Here is a 20,325-nt window from a genome sequence, read left to right as displayed (position 1 = left end):
CTCACGGTGTCAGCAATTCTTTTAACAAACCTTTTTTTCTCCACATTCCCGTGCATGTTTTCTCGCCTTGTCTTCCGCGCTGATTTCATGATGAACTGCCGTGTGTGGATTACAATATGATGAATAATTTTCTTTGATTTCAATTGAAGATTTCCACCAAATTGTCGACAATAATTAAGCTAGGCAAATCACCTGGAAGATTATCTAGAGAGCGAGAGAGAGACAGAGAGACAAATGGCACTTTGCGTCTTGCCAGAAAACTTAGGGATTAGAGAAGAGATCTGAGTGATAGAAAACGGCATTTCGCACAGGAATATAAAAGTGATATAACGCGTGGGAAAATGGCATTTATTATCTCTGCTTTTCTCCATTCTTGAATGAAGGAAGATTACAGAGCACTTCAATTTAAATAATGCTGCTCAAATTATCCGAATATCTCTGTGTCTAGCCTAGAGTTTCATAGTCTGTAGCTAGAGTCTCTAGCCTAGAGTCGCTTCCTGTTTATTCACTTGTTCTTTTCGCGTGTGCTTCAGTGAGTCATCCAGATTGGTTTTCTTGCGTGATGCTTAGGCGTCTTTGACTATTTTTTCAGTCTCTTTACAAAAGCAACTAATGAGAATAGTGAAATTTTTGAACAAATTGCTGCCAATATTGCGTGTATTTTTAAGTACTTACAAATTTCGGAAGGGAAAAATGTATTGCAAACACACGATTTAGCTATTATGCGTAAATATTTATGCTTTTTCGCCTAAGAATATTGTCGATCAATTGAGTTGTTGAGAAATTTGTTCCGACAATGATTTTTTGTGAGATTACGAGAGCTTTGCTTTGACTGGCTCTAATGCGAAAAGGCTGAAAGAGCACTTAATAAATTTCTCAATTTTGTATTGACTGCCAAAGAAATGATAAATCAACTCACCTGAGTTCATTGGAAGAGTCGCAAATTGCATAATCGACCGACAAGATGAATTTTTCGCCCAGTTGATTCCAGATTTGATAATCTCTCTTTTATTGGGATGAGTTTTCTTTTATTTTAAAATGCGATCTTTTACAACGGAATACATAAACATGCTTCATCGTTACAGAATGCACAACACCATAACGAGTTGGCATAATAATGTAAATATCAAAAGATCCCTAAAATATAATCAAAAATATATAGCAAATAGGAGGTAAAAGGGAAAGGATACAAGGTAATTATACTTGACTAAAAGCTACAAAAATTACGCAAAGTGATTTCCTCCAAAGAGACAAACACTACCAAATGTACTTTATGGAGTGTGAAATTGCTTGAAAAATATCAGAGACTCGCTGTGCGTCTCCATGGACTAAAATTCAAGATTGAATAAATAATATAATGCGTCGATCGTATTTTGTAAATAATTGCCTTAATTATCGCGCACTGGCTATAAATATTGTTACATAGATTCTATAGAAGGAGAAATCCTTGCTGCCCACTAATTCATCCGGACAGTGCGCTGTTTATTCATGTTTGTGAGCATTAGTGATATGTACGAGGTGAGAAGGTCATCCATTTTGTAGCCCAGCGACGTCTCGCAGAGGAGCTTCGAGCCGCGAACCAGATTCCCTATCGTCATGTGGAAGTACGTATTGCCGGACGACCAGTTGGAGATGCGCGTGAAGGGATGAGTCACCAGGATGTCCTGCGAGACAAGAAAGTGTGTGTGTGAACAGTTTCAAAGGCTCACCAAGCGCTCATCTTACCTTCGATTGCGGATGAATGAGACTGACACCGTGTTTGTTGATGGCAATTAAGAGCATTTCGGGGTAGTTGGGTTCAGTAGTCTGCTTTACCTCGAAGAAGGCGGATCCAAAGGTTGGCCATCTGAAATTGTGTGTAAGGTTTAGAGTCAATTGACCGCTTGTTGATTAAAGAAGCGCTTTTGTACCTGTAGACTATTTTGAGGAATGTTATCTTTGCGTCTTCGGGACTCATTCCGGCATCCTGATTGTATGCGGCCACAATTAAGCGCTTCCAGTCATTACTGCTCTGCAATTTGATGAGATCCGAAGGCACCAACTCCCGCAGCATTTGCCTGGAATTCAAAGGAAATCACTTGAATGAGTGCAACCCAGGTAAGTCACGCTGCTGAACTTACGGAATTGCTTGAAGCTCCTGCTTGCTCTCTCCAAATCGCACGCGGTAGACGAGTGCCGCCAGCTTGGCCGCTTCATCCTTGGCACACTTGTGATATCCCCTCAGCAACTTGGGCAACTCCTGGTGATAGTGGAAGATGAGATCGGCATTCCTGTCCTTGCCGGGCACGGTGTTGGTCCAGAGCTTCTTCATGAAGAACACCTGATATGTGAACTGAGGATTGGTGCCGTCGCGCGTGGGTCTCGCCTTCTTGATCCAATCTGTGAGATGACGCACAAAGTCAAAGAAGAAGTCACCCTCCGGAACCGAAATGACTTTATCGGCGATCTTCACGAACAGGCTGAAGCCCTCGGCGGAGCGCAAATTGAGACGTTGTGAAATGTTGTGGCAGAAATCCTTGGCGCGCGTTGAGGAGTCCACCTCGAATGCCTCATCTGTGTCGTCGGGAAAGTAGACTTTGTGGAATATTTGCGTGGTCTTGTGCTGAATCGCCTCCACTTCCACCTGATGTGGCGGATACTTGCGCTGACCATTGCGAATGGTCTTCTGCAGGCGATGCAGGCAATCCTGAGAGATGGGATGCCGTCGGGAGCGCAGGAAGAGTGTCAACTCTTTCAGGAGACCCTGGCTGCAAGCGAACAGGCCACTTGCCAGCCACATAAGCTCCCAGCCGCGCTCCTCTGAGATTCTATTTCTATTGTCAGTGAGTTGCTTCATCAACTGGCAGAAGATCTCATCTCTCAGGATCTCATGCTTCAGTGGCCCGTCGAAGATGTGATCTGTGATCTCGTTGCCGATTCTCGGGCGCTTTGACGGCAAATCTCCCATGTACTTCAGGATAGCCGAAAAGGCGAAACAGGCCTCTTCGGCCAGCTCCTCCTTCATCAGCAACTTCTTCAGCAGTGGTTGCTTCAGTGGCTCTCTGGAGTAACGCCACAGTTCGTCGTTGCCTCGCTTTGTGCTGAGCGTCAGAGTCTTGGACATGGTTCTCTTCGGCGGCGGTCGGAAGTGATCCAGAGCGTATTCGGATAAGTTGTGAGGACGATCTCGGGGTTCTGTGCCTCCATTAGATACTGTGCTCAGACGACGACCATGATGAGCGTCTTCAACACTGAACAGCGCCAGAATATCATTGGGTGGCTTCGTGAGGGTCGGAAGAACGTACACAGTCTCGGCAGGGAAGTCACCGCGCTCCTGCGTCCTCTCGCAGCGTCCAATGCACCAGCCGTTGTTCAACACTGTTTCGCCTGTGCTGTCCTCTTCGAGGATGATCAGATCGCCTTTCAAGAATGACAGGAAACTCGTTCCCTCACCTGGACTTTTGTAATCTTGCAGGGAAATCACGAACTTTGATCTGCAGTTCAAGGATCAATTGTTAAATGTTTTCTTGACTAAATTTTCAATACACTTGCCTCTTTTTAAGTCCTTCTAAGAAGTAGACAACCAGATCGCGAATATCCTCTGCATTCGGACTTTGAAAAGTGAATTCTTCTCCTCGAACAGTGGACAAACTGAAAGTTTGGGTGAAAACCTTGTTGGTCTTCTGGCTAGCCACTGATGTTATCTCGGGGAAGGACAATTCCAGCAGTACCTGCTCCTGATCGTCTACCACGTACACACCTGTCCAATTGACTGCAATGATGACATCGTTCTTGGGCAGGTTCGGCCCAGAGTTCCTGTAAGAAAACATACCAATTAGACTGGATCAAGCGCGAAGTATTCGCCTACACACCTGTACGCCTCGTAGAACCTGGAGAAGAGAAGGGGCCACTTGTACTTTGCGTAGCTCACAATGTCCTCCTTCACTTTGAGCGTGGGGACTTTCTCCTTGAGATAATAACTCCGCTTGTAGGCCTGCAGGACAAGAGCTGCCCAGCGATCCATGGCCTTCTCGACACCAGTGAGACAGTAATCAGGAATGAAATTGGGCAGGAGCGTGAAGAGACGCTCCATGGACATGTCATTGCCGTACTCAATATAGTACTGCTGGGCAGCAATCATGGCCAGGTCTTCCTCCTTGTCGCATCGATACTCTCCGAACTTCACACCTCTGACCACTTGCTGGTAAATGAGATTCGTCGCCACTTGATCCTCAGTTGGATTGTGCCACGGCGCGAAGATCTCCTTGCGGAAGAAGAGACGCCATGGGGCATTCCTCTCCTGTGCGCCCTGCTCTTTAGCGTACTGTTCACACTGAGAGATCGCGTCCATCACGTGATCGCCACCACTTCCCAGGGACGAGACTTTGTCAAACAACGCAATGTAGAGTGAGAATCCAAACTGATCCTTCAGCTGGATCTTGTCCGAGAGTTGATTGCACAACTCTCTCGCTGTGGTGGCGGAGTCTGCCAGAAGGGTCTTGGTGTTGCCATCCATGAAAGTGATGGGCAGCATGATGGGCTTCTTGGACTTGGTGGCTTGCAGCTCAAGCCACGAGGGTGGCTGGTTGCGTGTGCCATTGTTGAAGGTTCTCTTGAGGCGATCCTCGCAGTATGGCGCATATCCGGGAGGTCCTTCGCGAATGAAGGCTCTCAGGTAATTGACAAACTTCTCAGATGGGGCGAAGCAGCCCACGCAAAGTGACAAGAGGATCCACCCACGGGCGTGGGAGGATTTGGACGGATTGTTGGTGAGTTCCTTGCAAATTTGACAATAGATTTCATCCCTGAGTTCAGCTCTCAGGATGCCATGGCCGATGATAAAGTGGAGTTTCTCCAGATTCGACGTGGGACGCGATTCGAGCCAGGACTGATAGCTATCGGCAGTGTATTCTTCATCCTGGAGACGTCGGCGAACATCCTCTCCAAGCTTATTCTTACGCTTGAGTGTCAGGGACACGAGCTTGTGCCGGATCGAGCGGGGCTTCTGCTTGAGAAAAGTGTCTGGATCCAAGCCCATCATTTGCGCTTCCTGGAATTCCTTACTTCGAATGAAATTTCGCCCCAGAGTAGCTGTGACTTTGGACATTACAGATGTGTTGTCGCGATCCATGGTGTGATAGCGCGGTTCAGGAAGATCTCCTGTAAATCTGAGTATGGTTATCCAGAGGGCTTGTGCTGCCAATTGATCACCCTGCGTGTGAAGCGGTAGCAGAGGATGTTTTAGTGGTTTCCTGGAGTATTGATGAGTCACGTTGCCTTGGAAGTATGTGGCTGCGAATTTCTGGAACTTGAACTCTGACAAGTCTTCCTCGTCCTCAGAAATCTGATGCACCTGACCGATGATCTCTTCCTGGTGATCCAAATGAACGGATGGCAAATCATTAAACACCGACGTCTCGCGTCCACCATGAGGAGTTGGTGCTTCGCTGCTGGAATCCGGCAAGAAGTCGAACATCGCCTCCACCAACTTGCTATCATCCACTGGTTCATCTGCCTTTCTTGCAGCATCATTGATCAGATTCTTCTTCACCTCCACGCGCCGACGCTCCTCCATCTCGATTTCCATCTCTTTCCTCTCCATCTCATTCAGGCGATCTCTGTAGTGTTGTTCAGCAATCTCTTTAGCTCTCTTATTGCCCTGATGCTTCAGTTCCTGCTCCTCGATCTTCCTGAGTCGCAGCGCCTCATTGTAGCGGCGATAATCTTCTCTCATTTTACGGAATTTCCTCATGGCGATCATTTTCCTCACATGAGACTGGATCTTCACGATAGCCCACATCTTATGACCATATTCTCTGCGCACCAAGTATCCCCTGGCATGAGCCTGGAGGCCCACGATGTGACCTCTTAGATGTCGGAATCTATGACTCAAGACTCGCGAGCGAATCAGCGCCTGGAGTCTCATGTATCCCACCTTCATCTTGACGAATCTCTTCCTCTGAGAGTATCCTTTCCAGTACTTTTGGATAATTATTGCGGCCGCCTTCATGCGAAGGAAGCGTCTTCGGTAGACCCAACCTCGAATGGAGCGCTGCAGAATGAGGATCTTTCGCGTGAGAACACGATCGCGCTCCTGTTCTAGGAACAGGTCGTGCGCATCCTTGAGAAACACCTTTGTGTGGCCCAGTTGATAGTCAGACTTCCCAAGCACAGCTGCACAAATTCTCGAAGTGGCCAAGCGACAGTCTGTCCGGTGAGCCGGCGGCACTCCAGAGATGAGGAACCTGTAGCGCTCCACAAACTCACGGAATCCATGCCGGATTGGGTATCCGGCGCGTCTGATGCGAATGGTCTCCATCATTCCGGAGTACCTCAATTGTCGGCAACACAGTCCTCTGTCGAACATCATTGGCTTCTTGGCCTCATTTGGCTTGATGCACCGGATGAAGAATGGCTGGCAGCTGCTCAGGGTTTTCATGAGCGAGTCGAGACTCTTCTTGAATTGCGTAGACAGTGTTGGAGTGCGTTTTCTTGTCTCGGCGCCCATGCCGATATCCTCGGCAAAGACCATTTGCAGGAATTTGTTTTTGGATATGCTAATGAGCTGCAAGAGGTCCGCACTGAAGGTGTCCCTGTTTTTCTCAAGGAACCCTCTTGTGTCATAGAATACCACGCCGGCAAAGTGGTTGAGACCGAAGCTCGTGTTGATGTCACTCTTGGGCTTAAGGTAGTTCTTGTGTGATCCATGAGTTTTGTGCAACTTTGCCAGCATGGTTTGATCCGTTCCCTTGGGAAATTTGGCTTCCTCATCTATCAGCGCCATGATGTTCAACTGCTTAATTGCAATGAGATCCAGAGCATCTTGATTGTCCACAAATTCAATATGTTGCCAATTGATTCCCTCGTGATTGTATTCCTCTTGTTCTAGCTTGAAGATGTGCTGTACGAAGAATTGTTGTAAGTTTTCGTTGGCGTAATTGATGCAAAATTGTTCGAAGCTATTCTGGTCGAAGTTTTCGAATCCAAATATATCCAGAACTCCGATGGAGTTTCTGGACGAGGCTCGAGGTCTGTAAATGGCGCTATTGATCTTCTTCACAATCAGAATGAACAGTCGTCCGTAGATTCCCTTGGCGAAGGCGTCTCTAACATCCACGGACTGATCTCGTGATAGAGTGGACACTACAGTTTCTCCGTGCGCGAAGAGGGTTTTTCGCGTGAGGGCGTCAATGAGGGGTTGAACAGGCACTCCCAGGAGATTTGCCACCCTCTCAACATTGATATTCTCCGTGATCTCCGTGGCATCGAGATTGTCTATGACCGTAGCTTTGTATTTGATATTGCCGCAGTGAAGCAGGGCTGCCAGGAGTTTGAGGATGTCCCAGATTTCACTGTCTGAGAACAAGAGAACCTTCATTGCTGAGCGAATATCAGCGAATTCAGCCGCATCTTCTCGTCCTTCGCACGTTATGCTATTCCCACCAGTCAAGTATCTGTAATCCTGAGGCTCTCCCAACTCCAATTTCCTCTTCTCCTCGTATGAGAGGCCCGCCAGGAGGCAGTAGAATATATGGTAGTTCCTCTCATCCTGACTCTGAGACACAATTCGTGACTTCTCCAGCAAATACTGCTCAATCTTCGCTCCCTCGATCACTCCGCTGCTGTTGAAGTGGATGTCTATGTACTTTCCGAATCGAGATGAGTTGTCATTCCTGATTGTCTTGGCATTGCCAAAGGCTTCCAAAATGGGATTCGCCTCGAGAATCTGCTGCTCAATCCACGAGTGCTTTCCACTGATGGCCGCCAGATACTGCAAGATGAGTTTCGTGCTCTCAGTCTTCCCGGCGCCCGATTCACCGGAAATCACAATGCACTGATCCTGACGATATCGTCTCATGTGTGCGTAAGCATTGTCTCCTATCGCGAAGATGTGAGGCGGCAGCTCGCCGATCTTCCGCTCCTTGTACAACTTTATCTGATCCGCGGTGTAAATTGGAAGTATCTGGTATGGATTCACTGCCACCAGGATGGATCCGGTGTATGTCTGCAAGAGGTGTGTGATTTATCATTCAGTCAACTCAATATTTCTCTGGGTTTCAAAGATGGAGAAGAAATTTCGAATCCCATAAAGCACATTGTGCAGAGATTTCTCATAAATGAAACTCTTCGTGTCTGAGAGATTCATTTTCAACACAAGAATATTAGCATTTCAATGGTCGTGTGATAGTTTTCATCACTGGTTCACTTACATAAATAAGATTGTCATTGTAGCGAATGAGCAAATTTCTGAGAATCCCCGCCTCGTGAAGATCTCCCAGGGAGATCATATCTTCCACTCCCTGGACAGACGATGCGTGCATCGCCTTTATTCGGCGCTCCGGCGTCAGCCATTGCTCGTGACCGTCGTCGTCCTTCACTTGGATCCTGCGTCCCTCCGCCGACGCTACCCTGGCTCCAATCGCCACATCGAATTCCCTCCCGGAGACGGGCTCGATCCAGATGTAGTCACCCTGAAAAGAGGGGAGAAGCAGCGTGTGGCGTCAGAAACAGAGAACGAGGCATTCCGGAAGTGTGTCGCTGGCATTATGAGCAAACTCTTTTCAGTGCCAGACCCTTTTCCTCTCTTTTTTCCAGTGTGTTTGGCCAACGATGTGGTGCATTTTGTGCAATGGAAAGGTGAGCAATGCAATGGTGAGAAAGAAAAAAGTGTGTAGCAGACAGAGGAATTATAAATACCCACGGATGGCGTGCTACCACTGGCAATTTCTTCCACTTTGATGTCAAGTCACGAAGGCCAGAGACCACGAAATATCCTCGTCAGACGGGCTCTTTCACCCAACAAAATGTGGGGCTCTAATTTCCTCAACGGTGTATCAACGTTTTTATGCACACACACCCACCGCAACATAGGGAAATTATTTTTACTCATTTTCCTCTCTCTGGTCATTCCACTTTCACTTTCCTCGCCCACCTGTTGTGCATCCCTCTTGCCAGCACCTTGCCAAGATCGCACACGGGAATCATGGTAGATGCGATCAATCGAGAACATCTTGCACAAAATCAACAAGAACGTCCTCCAAATTACAGTTGTTTCCCCTTTTGGGGGGAAAAATGCGAAATTCTTCGCTAATTATAGATTCAGGAACTTGGGAAATTGAAGATTACACTGTAGTCAGAAGCACTCCTGGTTTTTACTCAAATAAGGCCATCGAGACACATATTTTCTCTTGAAAATTAGTCCTTCTCTCCCTTGTGCTTTCCTTCATTAGCTATTGCTGAACTGTACGGAAACACAATTGCATTCTAACAGATCCAGTACTTTTTTTTTATTTTGACTGTGCCATAAACTTAATTCAATGTCTCCAAGTGATGCCCAAACTTAGAGTGCACAACAAATAATTGATGACATTTTCTTCAAAATTACCGTGCTTCCCCTGTAATTTGATGGAAGGTTCAATTCGATTGCATTGTATTTCTTATGAATTATTCATTGAAATTTATTTAGCATAGAAGTGGTGTCCATATATGTTGGTGGAGACAATGAGCAATACAATTTTTGCGTGAAGTGTTACAATTTGAAAATGAAACCCGATGCGTGTGCTACTTTTGAATTCTCCACCCTGTGTTTAAGCATGACAAAGAGATACATAAGAGTTTGTGCAGAATTTCAAGCGCCTTAAAGTGTGTAGGAAGAGAAAGAGGTGGATTTTTTGGGGAAATACTCACTCGTGTTACGATCACCATCTCTTCGCTTCATTGACCTCCCGAGTTGAAGAAACAGACTCACTTGACTCTTAATTTGTTCGGATTGCTGTGCAGAGTTGACGATTCCGTCGAGGGGCGATATTTCTGTTCGGAGAATTAAATTGCCATTAGACCTGCATCGGGTGTGCTGGCAGTGCAGCACCTTCCATTGGCTTCAGCGCCTCTTCTTCTACATTCCACCACATCCATTTTAATGTGTATATTCTTAACTGTTATTCCCTCTCAATCAAGTGAGTCAAGTCAATTACTTGCGAGTTTTTCCCCTCTCCTGAACTCACGCCGGCGACCGTCTTGCCGAGGATGGCCACACCGGACGGTCCACGAGGGGGAGCAGAATTTTATGCAATAAATTCAAAATTAATCTTGTATTAAGAGTCGAGCCCCATTTATTTATTCATAAAACGCTTGGTTGCTCGAAATTTCATGAGATCCACTTCGGATTTCTAAATATTTGCCGAATTTTCATATATTCCGCACGATTTCTCTCATTTTAAGCCCATCATTTCAATTTTGCTTATTGATACTTTTACCGCATGTTTTCATCATCAATTAACGTTAGTTGCTGGAATCTTATGCCCAAAAGTGAATTGCTGTTTCTCTTAGCATTCAAAAATGCCAAATTATACGTGAATTGATGCATTCTACCAGACGCTGGATTTTCGATGGTAAAATTGATACACCGTGTTTGAGCTGATTTCAGACCACGTTTATTTTACTTTCAGTCTGAATTTTAAAATGTGTGCTTTTGGATCAGACACGAGGGCAAGCAAAAAGTTGATTTTTTCAACAATTTTCCACACAATCAGGAAAATTACAGAGTGTTGCATTTGAATTTTCCACGTCACGTGATTACTATGAGGGGATCAATTAAATGTGAAGTTTCCTATTGAATTCCAATAAGAAATACTGCGCTATGTGAGAATTCATCGGAATTCTCCATAAAAATGTAAATAAATTGATGAGAAACTGCATTTTTTCGACGGTTCTCAAAGGAAAACAACGGAGAACCCAGAATTTTAAATAGCATCTTATTTCACTAGTCGATAGCACGAAGTCTTGGGCGTTTCTAGCGTCTCTCGAGTATCTATTCGTCAGGTGATGATTTAATTTCACTACACATTCTATTTGGCAAAGTTAACACCTCTTAACACGGAGGTTCTAAAATAATTTCATTATATTTCTCACTGTATATGCTGAATTTTCCACCAAAACGTTGAAGATTCAAAAGTATTATTTGGGCGTGTTGCTTCTTTACATTAACTAAAACCAAATTTGTTCAACCGAGTGATAAATCAAACGGCTATTATTGTGTCTTCTCTGCGAGTTTTTTTTTTGTAGCTTTGGAAAAACTATGAATAAATATGTATATACAAAGCGATGTATATTTTTCCATTATACCACAATATGTCTGAACACATAGACGAAATTACTGTTACGCTAGAAAGAATTTCACATAAATTTGCCGTAGGTGTGAAAAGGTGTTGAGTGTGTTGTGTGGCTCTCATCTGTGTTTAATGTGCGATCTTCGAATATGGGCGCCGTGATAAGGCCTCAAAATTGTCTTCAAATGCAATTATTGGGCGGGGAAATTTGATGGAATTGCTCGGCAGCAATACACATTTGCGCTGTAATAGTAGCGAAGAAGTGGACATATCGCACTTAGTGTGTCAATCAAGTCAAGAGTGTCAATGCAAGGACAAGTTCAATAACCCACGCGATAGGCAGATGCTCACCATTCGCGATGTTCATTCCCTGCTCGATGACACTGTGATTTTTCGCGGAGAGAGACTGCGTATTGGGAAAGCGGAGAATTCGGTTAATTGACTAGCGGGGATAACTGTTGACAAAAGGTATTCTAAGCTGTGTGTTTATCAGGCAGAAGATTGCGATATGATCAAAATCTGAGGCAATGAATGTGCGATAAGAGGAGAATAAATAATATTGCCGGGACACTGATAAAATATTTGAGACATGCTATCAGATTGAACAAGGTCGGGTGGTGTACTTGTGGGGGAAAAAATAGTCCATTGCTTTTATCTCATACATGGTGGATCGCGAAGAGTTGCGACAAAAGTAGATTAATCGAGCGCGTCATGAGAGTTCAATTATCGGAATTTCGTGACTCGTGACGGGTGTCAGATATGTTCGGAATCATTGTTAAATCGTGAAATCTGAGACGTTGTGAAATATGCACACGAGCCTCTCCACTGTGCCTCCAGAAAATCACTTAATGGGCGATCGGGAGACACTGTCCCAACTGGAGAGATGAGGAATCCACAGTGGAAGGTACTATAGAATCCACACAAGGTGGTATTAGTTGGGGTACTACCTGGAGAACCATTATGAGATTACTTCAGATAGTGCCTACATACATACGAATTCTACATAACGCACACTGCCATAGCCTCACTATGTAGCCACACCGCAGAGAGTACATGAATATTCCATTGAAAAATGGAAATGGAAACTGTACGCGATGACGATGAGTTTCCGAAAAATTTAAATATGCACAGACGGATTTTCACGAGAAAGTCCCTCAATTGCAAATTCACATTGTGACATCGGATCTCACACTGCGGAGTCTCACTTTTGACGCCATTTTCACTGGGGAAGACTCGTGGATTTTGCAGAAAGAGGAAAAAAGGTGAAGAGCACTGTGTCTATCTCCCGTGTTCAATTAACATTGCACCTGCTACAAAAGTCAGTGATGTGGCGTACGCTGAAATTCGTTTGCAGACTCAATGAAATTTCACCCCCTAAGAGCTCACTATGATGCGTAAATTTTCACCAGTGCGGATTTTTGTAATTTTCTAATCCACACCCTGGCTTTTTTTTCTCCATCACTATCCGAACAGAAATGCCGTTTAGTGAATTGCACAATACACTCAGGTGGTTGGAGATGTAGAAGAAGAGCCGAGAAAAAAGTCCATCAGACACTCGGAACAGAAAAAAAAACTCTACGGTACATGTAATTCCTTCTGAAACTTCACAATTTTCATCACCTCTTTTCTCCCGATAGATTTTCCTCAATAAAGTGTGTGTTTCACTGAGTGCAGAAGGGAAGGCGGGTAGAAGCTTTGGAGGTGTAGAGAGGAATTTTTATGAACTTCACCAGGCACAACCTCGAAGATAGTTCATTCGTCCGAGAAACCAGAAATTAAACTGGACTCTGGCGCAAGTTGAACACTCTTTCAGATATAATCCGTAATTGTAAATAGCCTGCGTGTCACTAAATACAGTGAAACGACTCCAGTGGCTGTGTACCTGTGTTTCGAGCCCCAGGTGAAAACACTGCTCAACACACCGCCATTCACTGTCTATGCTCTGTAGATGTGTACAAACACAGGCTCACGTAGCGGCTTTCCGGAGAGGCGATAGAAAGGGTGAAAGTGTATGAGTTTCTAGTGAAATTTCCACATTTTCCTCATGTATTCCCTCCATTTTCACGAATAGGCCGGGTCAAAAGTTCTTCTCTGTGGCCCTAATCCCTTTATACCAATTACAATAATTTCAAATGTTTTTCTAGGCGAGAAATGTTGAGAACATGAAACATAAGGGGATTCCCAGCGAGAAACTGTTTTATCGATTAATCCACTGGATTTGAAGCGCGCGCTCTGAGTCATCTGGCGCTCAACAGCTTGCAAAATGTAACTGCTTTTTAACTGTGTACTTTTATTGAGTGAAAGATTCTGATAAAGGCAGATTACTTTTAACCCTTCGATGGCCTATGAGAATTTTTTTTAAAGTGTATCACGCGAAACCTAAGTTTCTCAACTCTTCTCAACTCCACATCACGATTATCTGTTTAAACGTGTTGCGAGATATGTATAGAATTTCTGAAAACGTGTTCCATGGATTTGTATTTATCTAATTTATGAAATTATCGCTTCAGTTCGCACTCTACGATGCTCAATCTCGTGGCAAAGCATATGTCGATCTGACGGCGAATTGCAATTCTCAACTGTTGATCTTTACGCTGAGCGTTCTGAAAGTTTTGACTGAGTGTAATTTCCATATCAAGAAATACTATGAAGTTGAATTTCTTCATCTGCGGTCGCGGGAATTTCCAAAGGGAAATTCCATGCTCGCGCGACATTTCTTTAGTGTTCTTTAATAGTGACTGTGCAAAAATTTTCGGGAATATTTATTCATAATGTTAATCCCCTCTTGAATAAATAGTGTTTCTGAACAATATGCGAAATAAGTATTTTTTGGGATATGCAAAATTAACAAATAATGTTGTGTGATTTGGAGTAAAGAAAAATTATTCAATCAAAATCTTCACCAAAGTTGCTATACGTCTCAATTTTCGGGTTTTTTCATCGTCATTGTTGAGGAATGCACTGGAAAAGTTTTTCGCGCGCACTAAAAAATTTTGTTACTTGGCAAAAAATTCCTGATTGCTTCTCTTGTCCAAAGACATTAAACAGGTGGATTGTTGGGAAAGAGAGTATCATTACAATCCTGTGTGGTGCAAAATGCGAGTCTGACTCATCTGGAGCTATGAAGGGCATTTCCTGTCAATTTATCTCCCAGATATTTTTGCATAGTTTCCGAATGTATAGATAAAATGCACCCAGAAGTTATATAATTCGTCTCAAATGTGTTTTGTCGGTTTGCATTTCTTTAGTTGGTCAACATTTCCCCCACCAACGGACCAACTATGAACAGCCGAGGTGAATAAATTCATTGTGATTTCGCGTAGCGCTTTCAATCGTGTGTTACTCGCTCGTCTGGCCGGACGCAGTACCGCAAAAGCTCAGAAGTGTTTGTGAAAAGCTGATCTTCCTGTTTGTTTTTTTTTTCAAGCCAAGGCGCTGTGTAACGACACGGAATTCTACCCTCACGGGGAAATACCATTTGGAACTTATCAGTGATAGTGCGCGTGGGAGTCGATAAGTGGAAGTTTCCGAGGATTACTTGAAATGTTTCGGCGCATTTCTTCCTCAATGGTCTGAGGAAACTGTGCAACCAGGCTCTGTTTGGCTAAAATAAGTACTTTTGGCAGGAGGAAGTGTTGTCTAAACAGCTAAAAGAGAAGTCAAATTGTGCTGAAAGTGTATGCAGATCAACTGCCACAAACTAAAGATGTTAATTGATCTATCGAAAATGAGAATAACCTTCTTTAACCGGATTTACTAAATCCTTGAATTTGTGAGCGTTTGCTTATTTTAATTTGAATTATGCAAATATCATTCATTTTTCATAAAATATCACCAAAAAGTGTGTGAAGAGGGATTTCTGACAGTGAAATGTGAAAAATGCACTTCTCGATCAAGTGTCTCGTGGCATAGAGGAGCTTTTCCGGATGTGAATTTGAAAAAAAAATAAATAAATAACTGTATGGTATTTGATTAGGCGAAGTCTCAATTATACCTCGGAAAACGTGAGACGCTGTGCAGTGAGATTGCAATAAAACTTACCTTTCCTACACACAATACACTCAAAAAGTTGCTCAAAGTGAAGCAAACGGTCAAGGCCTCACAGCAATTATGATGGTGAAAGCATCAATAACCGTCCTTGTCGCTGGTAATTTACTTTTTTGCATCATCAAATCTTGATTTTGTGTGTTGTGTGGCGGCATGTCGGAGATGAAAAAGTCAATGAGCGGAAATTGGTAGTAAAGCCTACGCTCATGTTGATATTTTCAGCATTTGTACAGATTCTAGCGAGAAATGTGATCGCAGGGGATTTCGAGACTTTACGTCTTTATTATAATGGGTAGAAAAACAACATTTTCCTGACAAATTGTTTATGTCACGTAGACCATTGATAGCGACTTGAACTCTGTTGGCATCGAAAATGCGCGCTTGATTACATATACATGCATATTATATGGTGAAGCCTCATTTTGGCAACTCATTCATTCATTCGCTCGCTCATTCATTGATCATATTTTATTCTCTAATGTTTGCTTCATAAAGACGGGACGCAAGAGAAAATGAATAAAGTCGCAGAAGATACCAAAATGCGAGGATGCGCTTCTCGGGGGAAAAAAAAGTTATTACAGCTGTTTATCAATAATTTGTGGTAAAAATACCAATAATGGCGAGTGTTTGCTGGTGACGGATGCATATTTAGCAATTAATAATAAATTTTATCTTGTGGAAATTGTTAGGAGTTCGGCAATATACATATATACAAACAGGTTTTTTCTTCCAACATATCAAGTCAGGTGAAATATGAACCGTCCCGGATGTGTCGGTGAATGTTATATAAAGAAAAATCTTCCTTGTGAGAGAGGGTCAGAATAAAAGATGTACGTTTTCAAGGATTCGCCCTGGGTTTGCGAGGAGGGCAAAATTTCATGTCGCAAATCAATATTTCTCCAATCAATTTGTCGTATAACCGGAGAATGGCAAATATTGCACTTCACCCTGACTGAGAAATTAATAAGATAAATTGTGAAAAATTCCCACAACAGTGAGGATGAACATTTCGCGCATATTAAATTCACCGATGACTTGGAGGATTTTTATTACATCGTCGACCTCTTGTGATTATTATTTGTAATTAATTTAGAAATTTAGCTACATATTTTATGTGAATTATGTATCTATTCAATGGGAGATTGACATATTGATAGACGCAGGCGGTGTGCTGAAGATACAAAAAATACACGAAATTTTTCTGGCCACTTCATTCGGATGATACTGCAATATTAATTGCTCTTTTCAGTGTGTTGGATTGGGAGCGCCAGTTCGTCTAGTGCAGTCGCACCTCCGTCAGAGATCATCGAGTTCAAGTGCGCCTTTCCGGATGACTATCTGTACGCCGTTCCCGGAACTCTGTGTCGCTCCTACTACAAGTGCCAAGGTGGCCACGGGACGCAGTATCACTGTCCCAATTCCACGGTATTCAATTTCTTCAAGCAAACTTGTTCGAGCTCATCAGGTGAGTTTGGCATTCCGCAGATGATCGATACGGGAGATAAGAGATGTTTGATTTACACAAAGAATTTTTTTTTTGGCTATTTTCGGACAACTTTTTTCCGTTGTTTTTACCGCCATGCGGAAATTTTCCATCCCTTGGGCGACTTTTCGACAAAATACCACACGGATCTTCTATATTAAGATCACTACTTCAATTCCCAATTTTTCCGCCCAAAGGAATGACCGCCTTAAGTTTGCAATAAGTTAGGGGAAAAAAAGAGATGAAGCATTACTTCTTTGCTTTTATTCAACCCATAAAAGAGATTCCATAAATAAAAAATTTCTGGTGATAAACCTGATTTTGTGAATGATTCTTTTGACCAGAAAAGTCATCGCTTTGAATTATGGGTTTCCATCTAGACAATCCGGCAACTTGCCATTTATTGGGAGTGAAGAATCACAAAATTCCACTTAACTCAACACTATATAGCCCCTTAGTCATTTCGAGTGGGTGGCTCATAATGCTGACTATTAGCATTTTGGACATAAAGTGAACCATCTGTGAAAATATGCTAATTTTCACTTTCAGCAGATGCTCGGAAATTTATTGACGGTTCAATTTCATCAATCAGAATCAATCGGATATCGTTCACACCACTGAGATCTCTATTACAGCCATTCAGACCATAAAATGTGGAATGAGGTCACTCAATATTCAAGAAATCACCATAAAAATGATATAGGATAGCGTCTTTAGAAGCAAAAAGTGCGCAAAACTTATTCCAAACTAAAAATTTTCCATAAGGCAATTTTTGGCGTCTCCAACAGACAATTTGTCTCGATCTTTGTCTGGGTTTTCTCCTTAACTTTCATTTGTCATTTTGAACATCTGCAGACTGATGACCTTTGTTAGCATTTTGCAATCAATTTAAAATCCTCTTTTTATAGATGTATTCATATTATGTGCAAGTTTTATATCCGAAATTCATGTTTTGTCGCAAATGAAATGGAAACTCTTGGGACAATTGAACCCCGCGGCTATTTTTGCAGTATTTGAACGTCAATTTTAATGTTTTTGTGGACCTGTTTGAGAAATGTCGTCATTATTAACAACACTTTTATGTTTCAAGTTCACGCGGTCACTGACGTGGATGCAAAATTATACGTATTTTCTTCACACTTTTGTGTGCTTCGGATTCGATTCATTAAGTCAAAAACCGTCTTCTTATAGTAGACTTATTCCTCTGGTTATTGCTTTCAATCATACTAGATTTCGAAAAGTCTAATTTGAGAAGTGGAATTTCCAATTATAAATTTTTACTAGCAAAATTTTAAGTGTCGTCATTTCATTTTGTGCTGAATAACTCCCAAAATTGACCACAAAGATGTTCTGGCCTTTTTTTTGTTCCAGAAGATATCATTAGGGTTTTACTAGGTGACGAATATAGATTAGAATTGAGAATCATTGGATTATGTCAGACTTATTCTGAGACTGTGAGAAAAATTCTCAGAGTTAATCGATTCATTCGTGTCTTCCAGGAGTCTGCTATGAGGCTGTTTGCAGAGGACGCAAGGATGGACACTATCCGGACACCACTCACGCTTGTCGTCGGGCTTTTATTTGTCGCGGAGGATCACTTGTTGGCCTCTTCAACTGCCCCAGCGGACATCTTTTCGGCGTCTCGTCCTGCGCCAATGAAGCCTCAGTCACGTGCGAGTCTCCTGAGTCCACGTCTATTGCTTATCCCTACGCTGGTGACCAGAGATGCAGAGACCTTCCAGATGGCTTCAATCCCGTTCTCACGGACTGCTGTCGCTTCCTGCTGTGCACCAATGGAGAGGTGACTGAGGAGAAGATATGCCCTAATGGCCAGAGATTCGATGCCACAGCGAAGAACTGCGCGTCGGCCGATCAGGTGCCCTGCTTAGTGTACAATCCGTGTCACGGGAAGCCTACAGGACTTTACCCAGATGCATCATCCTCAAATTGCCGGGAGTATGTAAAGTGTAGCGAGAATGCAGTCATGGCGCGACTTAATTGTGGAAATCAGGGCATTTTCAATGGGAAACAATGCGTTCCAGTGGGTTTGTACGAGTGTCCACAACAACGTCCCCAGAATCAGCAAGAAGCTTACAACATCTGTCGCACAAAGTCCAACGGATTCCACTTGGATCTGCGAAGAGGATGTAGCTTTTACGTTAAGTGTACCTCGGGTAGAGTTATCAGCACGTATGAATGTCCTTCGGGAAGCTTCTTCGATAGCGAATTGCGAAGCTGCGTTCCGGACAATAATCAGCAATGCGAGAATCCTGCACCCTCTCGGGACTGTGAGTTCTCCATAGGATCCTTCAAGGACAAGGAGGATAACACTGACTGCACTCGCTACTACTATTGCTACAATGGTCTGAAGACACGACTCAAGTGTCCTGCAGGGAAAGTGTTCGACGGTGAGGATTGCGTTCCGAAGTCTGTCTATCAGTGTCCCATGACTGATGGTAATTTCTGCGGAGGGAAATCAGATGGATACTACAAGGATCCGTCTGGAGGATGTCGTTCCTACTTCAGCTGTGTTCACGGTAGAAAATTCACCTATCTCTGTGCCGAAGGGCAATTCTTCAATGGCTCTCGGTGCACAGATCGCTATCCTGGCGAACCTTGTGATCGCGAAGAATGTGTGGACAAGCCTGATGGCTACTATCCTGACCAGACAAGTGAGTGCCATCGCTATTTCTACTGCCTCCGCGGCGAGAAAATCACCACTCTGACTTGCCGCGGGGGAAAGATCTTCAATGGACAGGGATGCGTGGAGCCAGGAATGTTCTCCTGTCAGACACTCACGCCCAAGTGCATGGAGAAATCCTGTGAAGTGGAAAAGTGCCACAAGGATGGCTTTTTCATGGATATTTCGTCGGGATGCCGCAACTACTTCTTCTGCATTGGTGGGAAAAAGAACGTCCAGTCCTGTTCAGATGGACATCTCTTCAATGGCGAACTTTGTGTGCCCCAGAAAACCTTCCACTGCCCGAGCTTTTGTCAACCACAAAAGCAATGCTCTTAGTTAATATTTTCCACTATATTTTGCTGTATTTGTCAAAAGATCACGCGTAATTTATCCGTAAGGCTTAAATCAAAACCGATCTCATTCACTCCTCCCTATCCCCTGAATCCTCGCCCCTTTTTAATGCGAATGCAATGATGTTTTTGACAATATATTTAGAGTTTAGAGTAACTTGTCCATTTCTAGAACATAAGATTTGTGTGTATTCTATAGAGAATTCCAAACAGTGGAATTGAAGGCCAGTACCTTTAGTTTTAAGGTGATTTTCAGTACGATTTGTCTTAAATCCCTCATTAATTACCTCATTATCAATTTAAGGAATGCTAATAGTGAATGTATATTATGAAGACATTCCTGAAATTCCAGCATTTTCCTAAGATAAGTTTCTTTTTATTTAAAAGCCATTTTTGTAATCATTATTCCTGGATAATAATAAAATTATCATGCAAACTTTAAAATGTGCAAATAATTTCAATATATTGTTCTTTTACTCTAAAGGTAGAGCAGAAATCGAATGAATTTTTTCTCAGTGTAGTTCATAGATTTGCACAACCGAAGATACAAACCATATTCGATGAATTTTCTGTTCCCATTCAAAAAATATATCTTTAGCAAACGAACTGGTTCACCCAGAGCTGCACTGAAAATCTCATAAGATATATTGAAGAAATATATGGCCACATCGTCGA

The 20,325-nt window shown here is 43.1% G+C and overlaps 2 protein-coding genes across 2 annotated transcripts; one reads left to right on the top strand and one right to left on the bottom strand.

Moving 5' to 3' along the window:
• Nucleotides 1–1,378: 1,378 nt before the first annotated feature.
• On the bottom strand, nt 1,379–12,864 carry LOC132260744 (myosin-VIIa). Its single transcript, XM_059759061.1, has 9 exons — nt 12,708–12,864; nt 9,667–9,789; nt 8,190–8,450; nt 3,852–7,984; nt 3,532–3,795; nt 2,121–3,473; nt 1,911–2,057; nt 1,726–1,846; nt 1,379–1,664 (listed from the first exon to the last, which is right to left on the bottom strand). The coding sequence occupies exons 2-9, from the start codon at nt 9,682–9,684 to the stop codon at nt 1,458–1,460; spliced, it is 6,504 nt and encodes a 2,167-aa protein (XP_059615044.1). The 5' UTR covers nt 9,685–9,789; nt 12,708–12,864; the 3' UTR covers nt 1,379–1,457.
• Nucleotides 12,865–14,368: 1,504 nt separating this feature from the next.
• Nucleotides 14,369–20,077, top strand: LOC132259223 (peritrophin-44-like). The gene is made up of 3 exons (XM_059756779.1): nt 14,369–14,381; nt 16,384–16,599; nt 18,117–20,077. The coding sequence occupies exons 1-3, from the start codon at nt 14,369–14,371 to the stop codon at nt 19,634–19,636; spliced, it is 1,749 nt and encodes a 582-aa protein (XP_059612762.1). The 3' UTR covers nt 19,637–20,077.
• Nucleotides 20,078–20,325: the final 248 nt, after the last annotated feature.

Source organism: Phlebotomus argentipes, unplaced genomic scaffold (genome assembly GCF_947086385.1).
Source record: "Phlebotomus argentipes unplaced genomic scaffold, Phlebotomus argentipes genome assembly scaffold_18, whole genome shotgun sequence".
NCBI lineage: Eukaryota > Metazoa > Arthropoda > Insecta > Diptera > Psychodidae > Phlebotomus > Phlebotomus argentipes.
This window is presented reverse-complemented; position numbering and strand designations above follow the sequence as displayed.